The sequence below is a fragment of the Vicia villosa genome, linkage group LG1 (assembly GCF_029867415.1).
Source record: "Vicia villosa cultivar HV-30 ecotype Madison, WI linkage group LG1, Vvil1.0, whole genome shotgun sequence".
NCBI lineage: Eukaryota > Viridiplantae > Streptophyta > Magnoliopsida > Fabales > Fabaceae > Vicia > Vicia villosa.
In genome coordinates this window covers 222592446-222611494 of record NC_081180.1, presented here as the reverse complement: position 1 = coordinate 222611494, position 19049 = coordinate 222592446, and the positions used below count along the sequence as shown (strand labels likewise).

At 34.3% G+C, this 19049-nt stretch overlaps 2 protein-coding genes across 5 annotated transcripts; both read left to right on the top strand.

The window, feature by feature from the left end:
• The first annotated feature begins 1793 nt into the window (after positions 1-1793).
• LOC131622975 (uncharacterized) lies at positions 1794-5196 on the top strand. 4 transcript variants are annotated; one of them, XR_009290061.1, is made up of 5 exons: positions 1794-2155; positions 2363-2399; positions 2479-2672; positions 2910-3035; positions 4858-5196. XR_009290061.1 is itself a non-coding variant. In XM_058893990.1 (5 exons), the coding sequence occupies exons 2-5, from the start codon at positions 2369-2371 to the stop codon at positions 4883-4885; spliced, it is 384 nt and encodes a 127-aa protein (XP_058749973.1). In that variant the 5' UTR covers positions 1794-2155; positions 2363-2368; the 3' UTR covers positions 4886-5196. The 4 variants fall into 4 exon arrangements, 3 of the variants coding, with proteins under 3 accessions (XP_058749973.1, XP_058749967.1, XP_058749965.1); XM_058893990.1 differs by having other exon boundaries at positions 2905-3035; XM_058893984.1 differs by lacking the exon at positions 4858-5196 and adding an exon at positions 4536-4822 and having other exon boundaries at positions 2349-2399; positions 2905-3035.
• Positions 5197-12539: 7343 nt separating this feature from the next.
• On the top strand, positions 12540-18833 carry LOC131644895 (GDSL esterase/lipase At1g28590-like). The gene is made up of 5 exons (XM_058915506.1): positions 12540-12843; positions 12957-13187; positions 17811-17959; positions 18062-18335; positions 18508-18833. The coding sequence occupies exons 1-5, from the start codon at positions 12600-12602 to the stop codon at positions 18753-18755; spliced, it is 1146 nt and encodes a 381-aa protein (XP_058771489.1). The 5' UTR covers positions 12540-12599; the 3' UTR covers positions 18756-18833.
• Positions 18834-19049: the final 216 nt, after the last annotated feature.

Below are 19049 nucleotides of genomic sequence, written 5' to 3'. Positions count from 1 at the left end.
AATGTTGTCAACCAAAGAAATCAATACAGAAATTTTTCTTTGAATAAGAACATTGAAAAGTTATTCCATTAAACATTATTAAGAGGTGGAAACAACAACAACGACAACAACAACGCCATTACATGAGATAAATTGGAAGAACAGAAAAATGATTTGTTAAAAGTTTGTATAAGAATAACAACAACACAAAACTATATTTGTTTGGTCTCACAATCCATCTGAATGAATGATGTTTAAGAGTGTGGAGCGATTGGACATGTGACTTAGGTTTAAAGTAAAGCTTAGTGAAGGAATCCTTTTATAGTAAAATTTGGGTAACATATCCCTCGATTATTTAATAAACCAAGGTAATAGAATCTTAAATAATAAGAAAGACGCCACTTTTAAAGAAAAAGCAAAAACTGCAGTTGCTAGAACTCGAAGAATGTACCTTGAATTAGTTTACCCCTCAGTTTTGTTCTTAAACCGAGGGAATATATGATCATTCTTAACAAAATTACATAGCGCGTCTTGAAATTTTACCTCGATTTTTGTTGGGTGAGGTGAAAGTGCTGTCATAAAATTTAATATTTGTAGTAATGATATTGCCATTTCATACATCACATAATACATGAACTTCTAGACAATGGAAAACAAAATCCATATTTGGAAAATACCTAATTAGACCACAACTTATAAACTACAAATTACATGAACTTGTAGACAATGGAAAACAAAATCCAAGACATCATAAGTGCAACCATTAAACAATGATTTTTGTAATTCTCAATTTGAAGCTTCTTCTTTATGTTTTCATGCTTCTTTGAGCTAACTTGTACACTATATTCCTGACCAAAAATCCTTCCCGAATTTCTTCCCAATGTCCTTAACATATTTCCTAAAATAAGCCATTATCATTTCACAATTATTGCAATTTGTTGCAATATTTTGATTTCCATTCCTACAATGAACCTGACCAAGTCTAAGTTCATCATCCCAGACAAATAGGTCACAACTTTCCACACTCTACACTCGACATCTCCAGAATTTTCTATTGGGGTTTTCAATTGTGTTTGCGACCTACATCTTCATTGCTTGATCACATCCATGTCTGGGGAAATTTGAACCACTTGAAATGTCAATTGATGATGTTTTGCTTCCATCCATTTCGATAAAAAAGATTATAGCAGAAGAAGAAATCGATATGAGTGGAGTATGAAAGCAAAAATCGATGACAGTAGTAGAGGAAGAAATCGATAGAGGTGGAGAATGAAAGCAAAAATTGATGGCACCAGCAGAAGAAGAAATTAATGAGAGCGGAGGGAACGAAGGCGTAAATCGTTGGCAGCAGCTGAAGAATAAAATGATGAAGTGGAGAAGAAGAAGATTCAAAAGCTAGGTTTATCGTGTTTGGGGTGGAGGGAACGAGGAAGTTAGAAAAATGCCCCTACACTACTAGAAATTTGGCCTACGGCCACGCTAAAATTGTCCACAGCTCAGAAACTGTGGCCACATATATGATTTGGCCATGGTTATCAAAGCGTAGACGTATGTTATAGAATATTGAATCCGGAGTGTAAAACTGTGGCCTGTACTTCAATTGCCACGGTTATATAACGGTAGATATTTTAAGACGCAAAAGAAAATCGCGGCCTCATAATTTTCACTTCAAACTGTGGCCCAAACCTAAAAAAATATACCCCTCCAAAATTTCCCTCTTTTTTTTTATTTCCCTCTCATAATTATTTTCTTTTCTAATTTTTTTAGATTAAAAAAGTAAAAAAAATTGAAAAGGTAAATACACTATATACAACTTCTCGTGTGTTGCTTCACCTCCTCCAAACCCTAAATTCATCTTCACTTCCTCCACCGAATCGTCTTCTTGTTCTAAACCCTAAATTCATCTTCACCTCCTCCACCGAATCAAACCCTAAAATCAATCTTCATGTCTCCTCATTTCAACTTCGCGTGTGTTGCTTCAAATCCCTAACTGAAAATCTCTGTCTCTCACCTCACGCCGCTGTCAAAGATCTCTCTGCTTCACTAAGATCCTTCTTCTCAATACAAATCCTCCATGAATCTCTCTCAGCTGTGATACAAATCCTTAACCGCGCTTGGGATCTCTCTCATCTCACGCTGCCATCAAAGCAACCACCACCACCACGAATCTGAACAGGTTTGTCTTCTCAAACCTAATCATTTTCCGTTCTTCACACTTTCTGTTTTAGTAGTAATGTTGAACTGAAAACAAATCTCGTTGTGAGATTCGCTAGATCGATTCAAGAGTTTATTTTTGAGATGGGTTTTTTCATTACCATTTTTGGGGTTTTTGGATTTGGTTTTGATAGTGCATTCTTTCTTATATGCAGCATCATATGGAAAGCATCATATGAAAATGCAGCCCGGTTTATTAATCACAGGTATTCATTTTCTAATTGTTTTCTATAGTTTAATGCAAACTAAATGATTTCAAAATGGAGACTCTAATTCCCGGAACAGGAAGTACCAGAGAAGACATCTCTATCTCTCAGGCCAGCATTGATGGATCCAACTCTGTCAATGATGAATTAAACTCTGTACTAAATGAAAACAAATTGGCCGTAGAAGAGGTTGATGCAGGAATGGGGTCATTTGGAAATGAAGAAAATTCTGCTCCTATTGGTGATGGACATTTGTTAGTCTCAAAACAAAAGGTACCTTTCATGAAAACTCTTGTGATATTCTATTCTTAAGTTGATACCTAGTCAAAAAATTATGCTTATATTCAGCTCTCTCCGTTTTACACTCAATATCTTCAAACATATAAAAACTGATATGCTGTTCTTAATTTTTTACACTAAAAGAATTATGCTTATATTAAGCTATTTCCTTTTTGAACTGGTTTACAAATGTCAGCTCTTTTCATAGATTTACTTTCAATGGAAGATTAGAGAGGGAGGGAGGTTTAAAAGGAAATCTTCCACTGGCGGACAACTTACTGCTGATAGCATTGGCTTGAATGTGCATAAAAACAACACACTCACAACATCAATCATTGCTGTGGGAGATGAGATTCTGTAAGCACCACAATTGGATTATGTTGAATATTTTGGAAACTCTATGCTCTGTTCACTAGTATGCTCTGCATTATACCTAACTATTTATCCCTCTTTTTGAGTTTAGGATCATCAATATTCAATGTTAAACCTGTTGAATTTTTTGATTTTATACTGGTTGATTTGTTGCCGAGCTTTTTAAATGTTACAGTATACGCTATTTGGAGACCTCTCTCCTTTATTCTTTTTAAACATGCATAATATTTGACATGTTGGACCAACCTGAAGATGCCCTACTTAAGCTTATGCATATACCTGAAGATGTTCTAAAAAATATGAAACTGAAAATATAATCTTGAAATTGCTTATTAAAAGCTTGGTTTGAACACTTTACTGTCTAAAGGCAAGTTTTCAAATATGTTAATCTAAAAACAGTTTTTAGAAAAAGTCAAATAACGATTTGGAAAAAAAACCTCTCTTCACCATATTAGTTATTCGCACTTACTTGTCTGAAAGCCTTTTTCATTTAATAATGTTAATTGCTTCATTTAGTTATCGTCTTTACTTGCTTATATTTCTTTGCAGAGATGTCTGGGCCTTCCTTTTAACTTGCAAAGTGAAGTATTGCAGCCTTTATGATCAAGGGTAATACTCAATAGATATGCATGTTTTACCTTATTGTTGGATTTTAGTAATACACGTGCCATATTTGTCCTTTTCACTTTACTTCACCCCAAATAGGGAGTTACGTGATTAATAATCCAAAACAAGCTGCATGCATATATGTTCCAATATATTAGAATATTTAAGTTAGATTGAATAATATTAATATTAATATTAATGTATATGTTGCAGATTTCTGGTATAAGTGGATTTGTATACTATGCTCCTCAAATTCTTGACCAAGCTTTTTCGTTTCTAAATTATCTTTTGCTAAAGATAATTCAAGCTTTTTCGTTTCTAAATTATCTTTTGCTAAAGATATTTTTTTCGTTTCTGGTTTTGGACAATTCATGCTTTTTCGTTTCTAAAAAGAATGTTTCTAATAGTTTAAAATAAGATATTGGTATCTTTGTGGTAGTTCCTATGATTAGTTTGTTGTTGTTTCTGATTCACTAAAATTTCTTAAAAAATATACTGAGAATGTGTGAAATAGCCTTTTTTGGTAGGAAAAGTTTGAACTATGTATGGCTTGGCTGGTAGTGATTATGATGGTATCGCCATGGGCTGACCACCGCCAATTATCTGCATTCGCTTTCTCTCATTAAAGACCGCCTGCCCTTCTTGGTCAGTATGAACAACAAACTAGCTTTGTGATTGTACAGACATGAATGAAGTGCTCTCGGTATTTCGAAACCAGTACCGCAAGCTACACACAACAAGATCATGGAATTTTATTGGATTACCTTTGACAGCTAAGAGAAAACTGAAATCAGAGAGTGACATAATTGTCGCTCTTTTGGATACAGGTTTATCATACCTTTCAACTCATTTTCATTTTTTTTTTGTTTTGTATTTGAGGCTGCCATACACGACGGCGTGGATGTCATATCGCTTTCGTTAGGCGGAGGAAATGCAAATTATGTGCAGGACTGTATAGCAATCGGCGCATTTCATGCCATGAGGAAAGGCATAATCACGGTCGCCTCAGCTGGAAATGGCGGTCCAATTATGGCAACTGTCAAAAAATTCTCTTATTTCCACTCTGGTTCAGACACTTCGCATAACTTATGTTGTTATATTCTTTGTCATGCTAAACCTATGAGCCAGAAACTTAACAAGGAAGCTGAGTTCGCATTTGGTGCTTGTTTTATAATTTATGGGCAATACTTTGTTTGTGCAGGTTGTCTAAGTCAAGTTTCAGTTTCTGATCATTGAGGATGGTGCTGGTATTGGCCCTGAGGGATATGCACATGTTCTGTTGCAGCTACCATGAATGCTTATAACATGTTTGGACGCTGAAGCAACACTTGATCAAGAAGAATATTAAGAAGGTGTGTTTTATATTATCTAGCTAGCTAGTTCATCAAACTTTTGTTGTTATTTTGGGATGACTCTTTGAGAGAAACTTGTGTTTAATTTAGCTCTTGTTTTGAATCTCATGGTTGTTTTGAATTTGGGATGACATCAAAACTTAGTATCTAACTTATTAGTGGCACTACAAAAAAAAACTTACTTTTGACGTTAATTTGCTTCTAATTAATTAGATTCTAATCATCAATATTATTGTTAATTATATATATATATATATATATATATATATATATATATATATATATATATATATATATATATATATATATATATATATATATATATATATATAATGACATATTTATGTAATGATACAAAAATAAACCGTGGGAAGATAAATGGTTTAAAAAGCATAACATTTAACAACGGTTTTAAATAGGTGGTCATAACCAAACCGTGGCTATATCTTGAACTAATACTGTGTCGTAAACGTTAAAATGAAACCGTGGCTTTACCATATAGCCACAGTTTTTAAGCCATGGCAAGTACAAACCGCGGCCTTAATCAAGCTACCTAAACCGTGGCCTAAAAAAGCCACGGTTGTAAAAAAGGCGTGGTCTATACCAAAAAACCGTGGACTTTACTTTAGGCCACGGCCGTATACTCCACGGTTGGATTTCCGTGGCCAAACCGTGACCTCAGCGTTACGCCACGGTTATTTTGCATATAACCTCGGTTTTCTGGGCGTGGAGGAGGCGTTTTTTCCTGTAGTGCTAGACCAACCATCAGTAGCTGTGGTGTCGTTTTATTTTACCTCCCCGTTTCACTTGGGAGGACGGCACGCTAGACCCTTCACGCGAAATTTGGAAGGAGAATGCGCCCGTGGTGGGATGAATTTTATTTCAGTTCTTCCTACGATAACACACGAACTTTCTTATTTGTCCTACGAGTAGGAAAGGGGAAAAAAGATCTCAACTAAACCCTAGGAGTTTGCTAAGTGTGGGGATTTACACCTAGACTAGAAATTCTGGAGTCCGGGAGGTCGGTTATACATAGGGAAGTGTTTAAACACCCTACATATCTGTAGTACTCTACAGGAACCTTCTCTGTGTCATTGTGTTTGTGTTTGCTGCTAATGATTGGGAAAGTTTCTCCTTTGTGTTAGGAGAAGGAATTGAATTGATTGAAGAAAGACAGACAGATAGACAGACTGACTATTTTTGGTATTTTATTAGCTCGCTGAGATTCCTTGTGAACCTCATGCCTACATATCCCTAGTGGAAGTCAGAGCTTAATGTAGTTCGGGGAACTAACTAGGGAAATTAATGTTTTTTTGGTGCCTTGCTTGAAGCTCAAGGTTGAAGCTTGGAATTAAATCTCTGTTTACAGTAAAGAGACATGAAATTATCTCTACAGAGAGGTATTTGTACTATTCTACCACAAACATTTTGAAAGAGTGACAGAATAACTGGATTCATTTCATTCAAGAGGGGGACCTTACTTGGGTGTACAAGTATGCCAGTCAGATGCCTCTTAAATGAAAGAAAAATGCTCGTCCAAATTAGGGAAAGTGTACAAGTCTGGGGATGTGCCAGAGCATGTCTTTCAGAGTCCTAAATGGGAGACTTTGATTGAAATTGAAATTGAAATGTTTGTTTGTTTGAATGTGGTAGAGTAGTAAAAATATCTCTCTATAGAGATAAGCTATGTCTATCTACTGTATGAAAGATTTGACTTTAGCTGGCTTGTATGAGGCCCAAGCTTGAGGCTTTTTGATTGATTAATTAATGTATTATTTGACTCTGGGAGATGACTCCACTGGGGGTTAATTACAGGGTATTTTTGTGTTCTGTACAAAGCCCAGAATTGAGGCTGACTCTGTTTAGGGAGACTCTATTTGTGTGCCTTGTACAAAGCCCAAGGTTGTGGCTGACTGTTGAGGATAATTGAATGAATGACTTTATTTTATGTGCCTTGTACAAAGCCCAAGGTTGTGGCTGACTCTAGCTAGGGAAAACATTATTTTCTGCCTTGTACAAAGCCCAAGGTTGTGGCGGACTCTTAAATGAATTAAGTATGGATGACTATATGGGGAAAAGATCCTAAGTGTTAGGAATCTTTGACACATGAAAGATATGGTTTATCTGCCTTGTACAAAGCCCAAGGTTGTGGCTACTGAGTGATGAAGGACTCACTGGGGAGACTCTATTATCTGCCTCGTACAATGCCCAAGGTTGAGGCTGACTCTTGACAGGGGAGTTTTATTATTTGGGTGCCTTGTATGAAGCCCAAGGTTGAGGCTAACTGTTTTTGTTGGTTTTTAACTCTACTGGAGATTTAAAAAGACTGTTTTTCTTTGGAAGCTAACCCTTTCCAGGGATTTTGACTCTTGCTGGTGAATTTGTCTGTTAAAAGACTGATTTTATCATGTTTTTTGGAGGCTGACCCTTTCCAGGGGTTTTTGACTCTTTTGGGGAAATTATCTCCTAAGAGAATGAAATTATTGTTTTGACATTTTAAACAGATGTTGGAGGCTAACCCTTTCCAGGGGTTTTTATTTAAATGAAGGAATGGATTGATTTTAAATGACTTTGGAGGCTAACCCTTTCCAGGGATTTTTTGTTGAAATGAAGGAATGGATTGATTTTAAATGACTTTGGAGGCTAACCCTTTCCAGGGATTTTGAGATTGAAAAATGGATGGCAGAAAGATTATCTAGTGGAGACTCTTTGTTTAAAGCCCAAGATGAAGGCTGACTCAATGCTGAGGATGACCAAAACATAGATCCTAGACTCTACTAAGGAGGATTGATGAAGATAAGGGTGACAGAGACTGTCCATGTCTCTCATTCCAAAAGTGTACTCAATGTAGAATTGAGACAATCTTAGCTTGTTTTGAAGTCTGGTTTAAATTGGAAAAAACTCACCAGGGTAGGCTAAAAGGTGACTAAAGACCTGTTCCTATGTTTGTAAGAAACCTGATGGGTCCTTGTATACAAGCTCAAGAGGAAGCTGGAAATGCTTTTAAGAAGCCTGTGGGTCCTTGTACAAAGCCCAAGAGGAGGCTAATCGAGGGTCCTTGTTATAGCACAAGAGAAAGCTTATGTAGTTTTGAACTTATTTTGGCTCTAAGCAAATGGGTAAGAGGTTTCACCGGGAATAATTCCTCTTTGGGTGGATGTGTCCTATTATTTGGATTCTAAGGTTTTTGCCAAGATGTTTCACCGGGAATAATTCATCTTGGGGGTTTGAACTACAGATCTCTAATTAGGAAAGAGCCTTCACCGGGAAGACATTCTCAATCCTAGGTCATATTCCTATAATATATATATAGTTTAACTGTCCTAAGGTTTATACTCAAACGCAGTTCTAAACTAATATATATGCACAGTTTATATTTGACAGTAATTTAAATAAAGACTGTAAATTGAAAGCTTGTAAAGCCTAACCTGGATGGAGTGGAGGCCATTGAAGAAGTATGTACAGAGCCTCAACAGTAATTGGTGGATAATAGTTGAATGTACTTTATGATAAACAGTTAATGGTTTTTGAAAACAGAAGAAGTGAAGATGGACAAAGGTCACATAGGTATCTGAAGAGTTTCACCGGGAATAATGCCCTTCAAATACCAGAAGAATGTTTTGAAAACAGAAAGAAGATTTTGAAAATACAGTTTTGAAAACAAGCTAAGAAGAGAAGATTTTTGGGACTTACACTCTATTAGAGGCCCAGTACTTTACAGTACTGGTGATAAAAATAAATTTGAAAAAATGATTTGGAATGATACAAGGTTTTGTTGTTTGAAAACCCTAATCATTTGATTTTATCAGAGATTGAAAATAGTTTTGAGATTTGACAAAAGTCAACTTAATTAAAGCAAAGATGAAGATCTATGCCTAATTAAGACCTAAGTGATTAGGGTTTTATCATAAATTTATTTACAAAAATGATTAGGTTAAAACAAAGTGAAAATATGTATTTAAAGTATTTAAGAAAACACCTAAAAACATACTATTTTAAACCTAATAAAAACATGTGAAATAAATAATATTTTTTATGATCTTTTTTATTATTCACAAAATAGAGATATTAAATAGCATGTGTGTAAAAAATGAAGTGAAAATAAATTAATTTGATAGGTTAATTAATTATATGAAGTTGTGAGAAAATTGAAGTAAATAAGTGATAAAAAATAATGTTTTGGCCTCACCATGGTTTGAACCCACGCCCTTGAAGCCAACAACTCAAAATAACACCACTGCGCCAACGCGCGTTTGGTGTTAGTAAGTTGCCTCCACTTGGTCATATTTCAAAACAAGTTGTAATTCCTTAAAAAATAAAAGAATCAAAAAGTCTGGGGCGAGGGGGATTCGAACCCCAGACTTGTGGCATGATGATACTAAAGGCGCATGTGTGGCCACTAGGGCAAGTTGTTTAGTCGTTTATAAAACGCTTTCAGTTAAATATATTTTAAACCCTCCCCTGAGAAATTAAAAATGGCGCCACCACCATCTTCGTCTTCAACCTCAAGCTCCATGATTTTTTGAATTTCTGAACTCACTCGTTTCTCAATCATTTGCCATGATGTAAACACGAAACTTGCTCTAAATTCACTCACGATTCTAAATATGTAACTAACATGAACTAATATTAACTACATCTAATTAATTTAACAGAAATCGTGAAGAACCCTAAAATTTCAAAATCAAATTAAATGACTATACTGAAAGATAAATGAATGATGATAGAGGGTTTTCAATCCTCTGATGATGCTGAACAAGATAGAATCGAGCTATTTCACAAAGAGTACTTAAATTATAGAGGTGAAGTTCAGAAACTTACCTCTGAAACTGAAGGTCGTGAGGATGATGGAGAGCACCTGGGCTTGAATGAATGATCTCAATAGCTTCCCTGAGACTCAATGATGCTAACTGGATGCTTATTGTAGCTTGAATCCTCCTGAATTGCTCTATGGACCTCCCTCGATTTCAGCTTCAAGTGAACATGGAGGTTGTTGAATTTGGAGTTACAGGTGAGCTGCAGCCATCTGGTTAGCTCCACTATGACCTAGGGAGTGTGTCTGAATGATTGGTTTGGCCTGAGACTCCCTGAGTTACTCCATGGACCTCCAACTGCAAATGCTTCCAAGTGAGAGCAACAATGGTGTTCCTCCACTTACAGAAGTGATCCAGGTGCTTGGATCACCTCAAATGACCTCCCTTGAGATGTTGGAATGCTCACTTTCCAAAGATGAGCTTTGGTTTGAAGAAAACGATTCTTCTTGCCAAAGAACTTTGAAAAACAATGAACAAGAGGAGAGAAAGAGAAAGCAAGTAATTGAGTTGCTTTGGTGTCTTTTTGAATGAGGAATGCCTCTATATTTATAGGCAAATGGTTCAGTACTGAAGTAGAGGAGTGAGCTTCCTTAGTGAAGTTGATTTGCTTCCTTAGCCATGAAGAAAGTTTGGAAAATATCCAAGTGCAATGATGCATTTTCGGGCTAGCTTCTCCAACCATTGATCTTGCAGGATCTTGGGGGACATTTCTGATTCAGAGGAGGGTTCCAATTGGCTAGTGAGAAGATTCCTTGATGATTCATCATTTGCCATAAATTCAAGAATGTAATCATTACTTAATCACATGGCTTGGTTTTGGAATATTCTCTTCAATCTTTATGCAATGATGGAAATTGATGCATGGTATGTTTTCAGATGCATTAGAGGTCGTGTAGCACCACTTAGTGAAGCAAGATGCACAAAATTGCAAAGTTCCAAATTGTACATGACCTATAATTTTAGTTTATGAGGCCAACTTTGGACAAGCATAACTCTTAGCTCAAATTGAATTTGGAGAAGGTTGAACACAATTTGGAAAGCCCTAAACATCTACTTCAAATCATTAGTTTATGTCTTCTTCAGATTCCTTTGGGAAATTTGTGAAAAATGAGGCCAAAGTTGGAAGAAAACTAGGTTAAAACACTTAGAAAAATTTCTAAGTGTTTATGACCTAAACCTCAAAATCTCCAAAACTTCATAAATGGTTGATCTTTTGAAAAAAGTTCCTTTGTAAGATGTTGTTTTATTTTGCAAGATCTACAACTTTCATGTTGGAAGTTTTTTGAGTTGTGTAGGTGAAATTTTGAGATCTCACCATGCCTTTAAAAACCCTAATTCCCGACTTTTCGCTCCTTGATGAATTTCTTTGAATTTCTTTGGCCAAATGACTTTGATATCCATATATTGATGATATTGATCTTTGAAAGTCATTTTTTGACCAAAAACCTTAAAAGTCAATGATGATCCTTCACAGTTGACTTTTTCCTGACAAAGTGAATTTTTGGGCTTTTGTGTAGAAATAAGATCTTCTCCCCAAATGGATGATATAAATGGATTATATGGAGGTAGTAGAGATCCTTGAATCATGTCTTGAGTTTTGGATTCATTCCCTGATCAAAAGTCAACCATCTTGGTGAATTAGGTCAAAACCCTAATTTGTCGACCATGTGAAAGTAATGACTGTAGACTTTGAATTGAAGTGTGATGTCCAGTAGACCTTGTAATATGAGTTATTTGAAGATGATTGATGTCTTTGAATGACCCTCTGAGGCTTTTTAGGGTTTCCCAAATGTGATCCCTGATTTTAGTCCTTGATAGGCTCAAAACCCTAGTCTGGTGACCTGAGTAAGCCTGTACTCAGATGACTGGATGTCTAATCAATCATAGATGAGAAAAATGAAGTTTTTGAGCTCCATGATTGTATTAGAGGCTAATCTTTGTATTGATTGATCCTTTGCCTGAGCTTTCTTGTCTTTGTGCATCCTCGATTAGGTATCAGATGGAGAAATGACTGCTCTGGGTACTTGTCTTGACCTGATGAAAAATCCTGAAGATATGTCATCTCAGGGGGGTCAAAAATTAGGGTATGACAGTAGCCACGTCATAAAAAAATGGAAGATTTTATGTGCAATTTGTTACTAAGAGGTCAAATATACGAAATCTTTATATTACAAGGAAAAATCAAATATACATACATATAACCAATAATTGAATATTTATTTTATTTATATGAGAAATCTCGCTAGATTACAGAAGAAAAAGTGTATTTAACCAATTTAACATTCTTAATTGTCTAATATAGTTATCAATATTTGCCTATTTATAAAAATTTATTAATTCATATGAATTATTATTTTTATGATCGAATAAATGATATCAATTATTTATAACAAATTATCAAATGAAACAATTTATCTTAAGATTACACCTAAATTAAAAAAAAAAAACAATTACAAAAGTATTTTGTCCAACACATAAAATAAAAATTAAGTACAGAATGTTTTGAAAACAATCAAAAATAAAAAAAATATTCAGCTCTTTACGATTGTCCATAAATCTCCACCTTCAAAAAAAATTATACCATGAGATGAGATGTCTTTCTCCTTATCTAAATTGTGATTTTAAAAATAATAAACAATTTTTGTAAGACAATCGTGGCGTAATAAAAAATGGTGTTGCAATCAATCACTCACCTAATCGTGCATTATTATTAAATAAAGTCAATGAAGAGATGAAATATGCCGTAAGGTTAGTACAATAGGATTCGCTGGAGAACAATGAGACTACTAATACTATTACTATTTTTTGTGATCACTGCTTCTACACCGTTATTCACGGCGGCGGCATGTCCGTCTTACTCCTCCATCTTCAGCTTCGGCGATTCCTTAACTGACACCGGTAACCTGTTTTACAGCTCCTCCGATCCCTCCAATCACTGCTTCTCTCCTCCCTACGGTCAAACCTACTTTCATCATCCGTCTGGTCGTTGCTCCGATGGACGCCTCATCATCGATTTCATAGGTATGCTTGCTTGCGTGCTTACGTGTCACTTTCTGTTACGCTTGCTTGCTTACGTGTCACTTTCGGTTACGTTTATGCGGTTAACTGTTTTTAATTTTAACCGTTTTTTGCAGCGGAATTGTTAGGAATTCCAATGGTGAAACCGTATTTAGGAATAAAGAATGGTGTATTGGAAGATACTGCAGCAAAGGTTGGAGTGAATTTTGCGGTTATAGGAGCAACGGCGTTGGATGTTAGTTACTTTGAAGAGAGGGATGTTCATAACGTTGCTACCAATTATTCATTAACAGTTCAGTTGAATTGGTTCAAGGAGCTTCTTCCTACACTTTGCAAATCTTCTGAAAGTAAGTTTTCAATTTTTTTTTAATCATTTTTTATTAGACCTCTAAGAAACAAAATGGTTCTTCATTTTCTGTCAAAATTAAATGATTAGAAAAAAATAATATATTTTACCGGTATTCAACGTATAAAGATGAAACTTTGCATTGAAACATTGTTGTTTTTTTAGTATTTAATAACAGCAATGCTATATTTACACTTAATTTACGACACCGTATTGCATACACCGTAACATTAATGCTTCATTTTTGTATGGCACTAGTCTCAAAGCATGTAAAAATAATAAAATATAAGAAAAAGTAGAATGTATAGTATATAAATACGGTGTCAATGTAAAAATGAGTGTAAATATATCATTTCTCATTTAATAAAGTTCACCAAACGCGGATAATAATACAACTTATAAAGATGAAACTTTGCATTGAAACATTGTTGTTTTTTTAGTATTTAATAAAGTTCACCAAACGCGGATAATAATACAAGTATAAAACAATATTGCTTTCACATGTGTTTTGATTTGGTTTAGAATATTTTAAATTAAAAAATCAATGCCATGATGATTGCCATCAAAGCTAAATGTGATTTAGTTTGAATCAATTTTCTAAATGTGATAGTTAACATTAAATTTTTTTTCTAATATATATTTTTTAACCATAATTATATAATATTTATTTAATATTTATATCGATTTTACGTGATCCGTGCGAACGCACGGGCTATACTAGTTACTATAATAAAAATTCTATTAATAAAATTGTAACCTAAATTCAATACAAAGTACAACATCATATACTAAAAAATTCATACTATAAAATAATAATGATTAATTATCTTTAAACCATATGAAATAATAAAATATAAATTAAATTAATAAACTATTAATGCTAAGTAATAATAGATTATTATGATATTTAGCTTGTTATTGATCTTTAAACCATCATTAAGTTATTTTGTGGAAACTTGTTATTGATCACCAGAAATCAAATTTTCCTTTTTATTCTCAAGTTTTCCAAACATAATTGGTAGTTCCATGCACCCCTGAGGTTGGGTATCAAAGCCATCACACCCATAGGGGTTACCATTGCTGTAAGGGTTGAAAACCCCAAGGCTATGTTTGGGAGTTTGGAGGGGAAGGGAGGGGAAGACTTTGAAAAATAGGAAGAATTGGGTGAAAATGATAAAAAGATTTTGGGTAGGAGGGTTTTGGAGGGTTTGAGTTTATTCATAACACCAAAAACCCCATAAAATGGGGGAACTCAAAAATTGTATTGAAGGAGGGTTTTGGAGGGTTTTGAAGGGCTCACATAAATTTTCCAAATATCTTTTAGGTTGTTATAGTATTTTGAAAATTAAAAATTTAGTAATGATAATAACTCTTTTATCATTCTAAACAAAATCATTTTTTCAAAAAATGTCAAATATTTTTCTATATTTTTTTAAAATTTCATTTTTGGAAGCCCTCCCCTCCCCTCCCCTCCAAACTCCCAAACATAGCCCAAGTGAGCTTCATCGTGTTAAATTATTCGATATACATAATATCATACAAATACCCATCGCCCACCAATATGCATCATATGTCGAACCATAGTATTTCAAGGATTTGTGTCAGAACTGTGAAACCTTTAGGCTATGTTTGGGAGTTTGGAGGGGAGGGGAGGGGAAGGCTTCCAAAAACAAAATTTTAAAAAAATATAGAAAAATATTTGACATTTTTTGAAAAAATGAATTTGTTTAGAATGATAAAAGAGTTATTATCATTACTAAATTTTTAATTTTCAAAATACTATAACAACCTAAAAGATATTTGGAAAAATTTTGTAAGCCCTTCAAAACCCTCCAAAACCCTCCTTCAATACAATTTTTTAGTTCCCCCATTTTATGGGGTTTTTGGTGTTATGAATAAACTCAAACCCTCCAAAACCCTCCTACCCAAAATCTTTTTATCTTTTTCACCCAATTCCTCCTATTTTCCAAAGCCCTCCCCTCCTTTCCCCTCCAAACTCTCAAACATAGCCTTAGAGGTTATCTCCGCGGTAAGGTTGAAAATGCCAGGTGAGTTTCATGGTATTGAATAACTCGTGTATAAGATATCATTCAAACTCCTTTAGTCCACAGATATGTCATAGACTTTGAACCTCGACATTCTGACCTTCACCAGTACGGGGACAATGTGGTTGCTTCTTTTAAAATCTTGACCCTTGTTCGTACTTTAACCTAGTAGTGTCCTCTAAATTTCTCTTATGGGAGGGGGTTAAAATTGTGGGTCTATGTGCTTGTAGGTATGAAGATTGCAACAACCTCGTAATTGGGTTTTAATGTTGACAACACTCATAAGAGAAATCTTCACCAGTTTTAAGGTTCCAGATAAATGCCAAAGCAAAAGATAATGTGGCAAGGAATTAGAAGCTTCAGAGTTGTGAAATAGAGGAAATATGTAAGGTCGTCAATATATGTCGAGTGATCAATGTCTATAAAGATATAAGACAAACTCTCAATTTTATTAAGGAAAAATCACATACACATACACACACACAACCCTCTTGATAAGCCCATGTTAATTTTACAAAATCACTTAAAAATTTTTAAAAGCTTAGGCAATTGAGTATGGAATTATCTGATCAGTTAAAAGCATGTTTTGCAATAAAATAATCGACTAAGTCTTACGAGTAGTCATTTATTTCAGTTTTTAATGCTTAAAATTGATTGGAAAAGCTCCTTAAATTATTGGCAATGACTTGAATAAAAAATTTCCATTTTGGAGCTGCATAATCGATTATGTCTTTGAGATAAAGATTGTGAGGCTTAATTAGCCCATAGATTGTTTCTAAATTTGTACCATGCTTTTTTATATAAATGGAGAGCTTATATGTCATTTCAAACCATCCATAAAACGGGTTTTGATCCCTCTTACTCACTCTCCGTTTTTATTTTTTATTTTACAAAATCTCTCTTTTCACTTTTTTGGTGAAGGGAAAATTTGTAATTTCTCAATAGTGTATTATCTCTTGTGCAATATTATCCTTGTAAGAAGGTGGTGTTTGGTTCTGAGTTAAACCATTAAAAGCTCTTTTTGTTTTTGAGGTAAACCATGTAAAATCTCTAGTTGGTTGGGGAGATCTCAGTGGTTAAAACTCTCAGTAGGTTCTTAAGCTTAAACATGTGTTAAAAGCTCTCTCTTGGTTCATGAGTTTAGTCTGTCATAAAAGCACTCAATTGGTTTTGGAGTAATCCATACTTAAAACTCCTTTATTGGTTTGAAGTTAGTCATTAAAAACTTCAATCTTTGTAAAAGGATATTCGTAGGCATATATAGTTAAAAACTCTCAAGATAGTGGAAACTTTCAAGAAGAATTACTTGGGAGAGGATTATGTCACATCATTAAGAATAAACCTCTATAATTATGTATTTTTTCTTATCTCTTTAATTTCATGTCTTTTATTTCTACTGCATTTCTATTTTTATATTTCCTCTTCTTTTACTCTGTTTGTATTTTAAAAGATTTGTAAACTTATCTTTTGTAAAAGAGTTTGTTTTAGAAATAGATTTTTTCAATCCAACACAATTCTCCCCTTTTCTTGTGTTAGAAGTGTCCGACAAACATGTTCAGAGATTTTGGAACCCTGATAGTGACGTGTATGTCACCTTAATAGTTATGTCCCATCAATTTTTCCTTTGTTGAGGGGTTGATGGGTACATACTCTTAATTCATGCAGATTCTCCCCATTGTACCCTATGTAGTGAGGAAGTCATTTCACATATTGAATGTCTCGCTGAAATGGGTTGATTTGTTTAGCGCAACAATTGGTATATTTTCACCACTTTGACTTGATCGACTTACACAATCATTTTACTTCTGGATATTGTTTGTTTTCCTCGAAATGTTTTCCAAAAGGTTCCTCAGAAACCATTGACACTATGTGCTCATAATTCGTCATCAAGTTAGGAGTAGAATAGAAGTATTGGAGAATGTTTCCCACATATGGCACCAAATAGTCCTGAAAAATATTTTCTTCTAATGTTGCTGATGACAATAATATTGTTGGCGAACTCTAGTACGAAGGTCCTTTATAGTATGCACGGTGGTGGGGGATCAGTGTGGTTTAGGGTTTTTTGTATTGTATATTAAAGTTTGAGTCCTTTGTTATACTCTATAGTTAGAGTTTTTGGTCTTAAGGATATAGAACTTTCTTTGAGACAGTTGTCTCAAGGAATATGTGCGTTGAGATCCTTTGATCTAAAGTATCTCTAGGACATGTCCATCCCTTAATCTGTCTTGCCTCCTAGAGTTGAAGTGATTCAATTTTTTATAGGTAAGTCGTTGCCCTATACTAAAACACTAAATATTTTATTTAAAAAAAAAAAAACTATATGCTTGAGAAATATAATGACTAACTTTACCTTTGATATTCGATACAAACACGTGCATCAACTATGAATCAACAATATCCAATTAAGTCATTTCTGTTGGTAGTTACACAAGGACATCCGACTACAGGGGTGCGGGTTGGAACCCGCAATATCCCACGTATTCACCTTTAAGAAGTAATCTACTAGACAAAAAAATATAATTAACTATGTAACTTAAGTCAACTTAGTTAAATTAATGGATTAAAGTCCAATCTTGTAGGATGTCATGATATTCTTACAAACTCATTATTTCTTGTGGGAGAGATTGGAGGCAACGACTTAAACTTTCCCTTATTTGTACGCAAGAGCATAGAAGAGGTTAAAACATATGTTCCGGATGTAATCAATGTAATAGCTTCATCAATTAATGTAAGATTGTTTTCTTTTATAAATTATATTAAAATGTATTAATAAATTTGTATTTCAATTTCCTTTTTAAACATACGTAATTTGTATTTTATGTTTTCACAGGAGTTGATTAGTCTTGGGGCTCGCACACTGTTGATCCCTGGGAATTTCCCATTGGGATGCAACACAATCTATTTAACAAAGTATGAGACCAAAGATAGTAATCAATATGACTCATTCGGTTGTTTGAAGTGGTTAAATGAATTGGCTAAATTTTATAACCAAAAGCTCCAATATGAGATACATAGACTTCGGAAAATTCATCCTCATGCTAATATCATATATGGTGATTATTACAATGCTGCATTGCCATTATACCGGTATCCATCAAAATTTGGTAAATCAATTCTCTCAAATTCTAAATTAAATTACTTCATAAGTCCATAATCTCTTGCTTCTTTAACTTTTAGAGGCACATATTGAGAAACAATAAATTTAGGCAAGTATATGCTTTAAGAATGCAGTGTTTATAAAGAATGAGTTAATCTAAGACATTAATGCCAATGCAGGTTTTCTAGGTCTTAAAGCTTGTTGTGGAATGGGAGGTTCTTATAATTTCAATGGATTAAAACCTTGTGGAAAACCAGGCGTGGTTGCATGTGATGATCCTTCTCAGTATATTGGGTGGGATGGTATTCATTTGACTGAGGCTGCATATAAACTGATTGCCGATGGTATCATTAATGGACCATATTCTTTCCCTCAATTTAGTAATTTGTGCTTCATGAATGTTAGCTATGGATATTTAAATAGCTAGGGTGTTTTTACATGTTACTCTACCAGGATGCCACCATAAAAACACCTTTATTTATCGGGCCACATTACTTTTCTTTCTTCTTCAATCTCTTACATACCTATAGGGTATTCACCTATATTGAAAATATTGAGATTGATTTCATTGAATCTTATAGTCAAAATTATCGGTTTATTAGAAGCTATAATTCTTCTTTTATATGAGAGCATTAGTAAAAAAAATACAAGAGAAAAATTATCTAGTATTCTAGTACTCTCCTATTACATCGTGGGAATTGTCTTTCCTTAATTTTTGAAA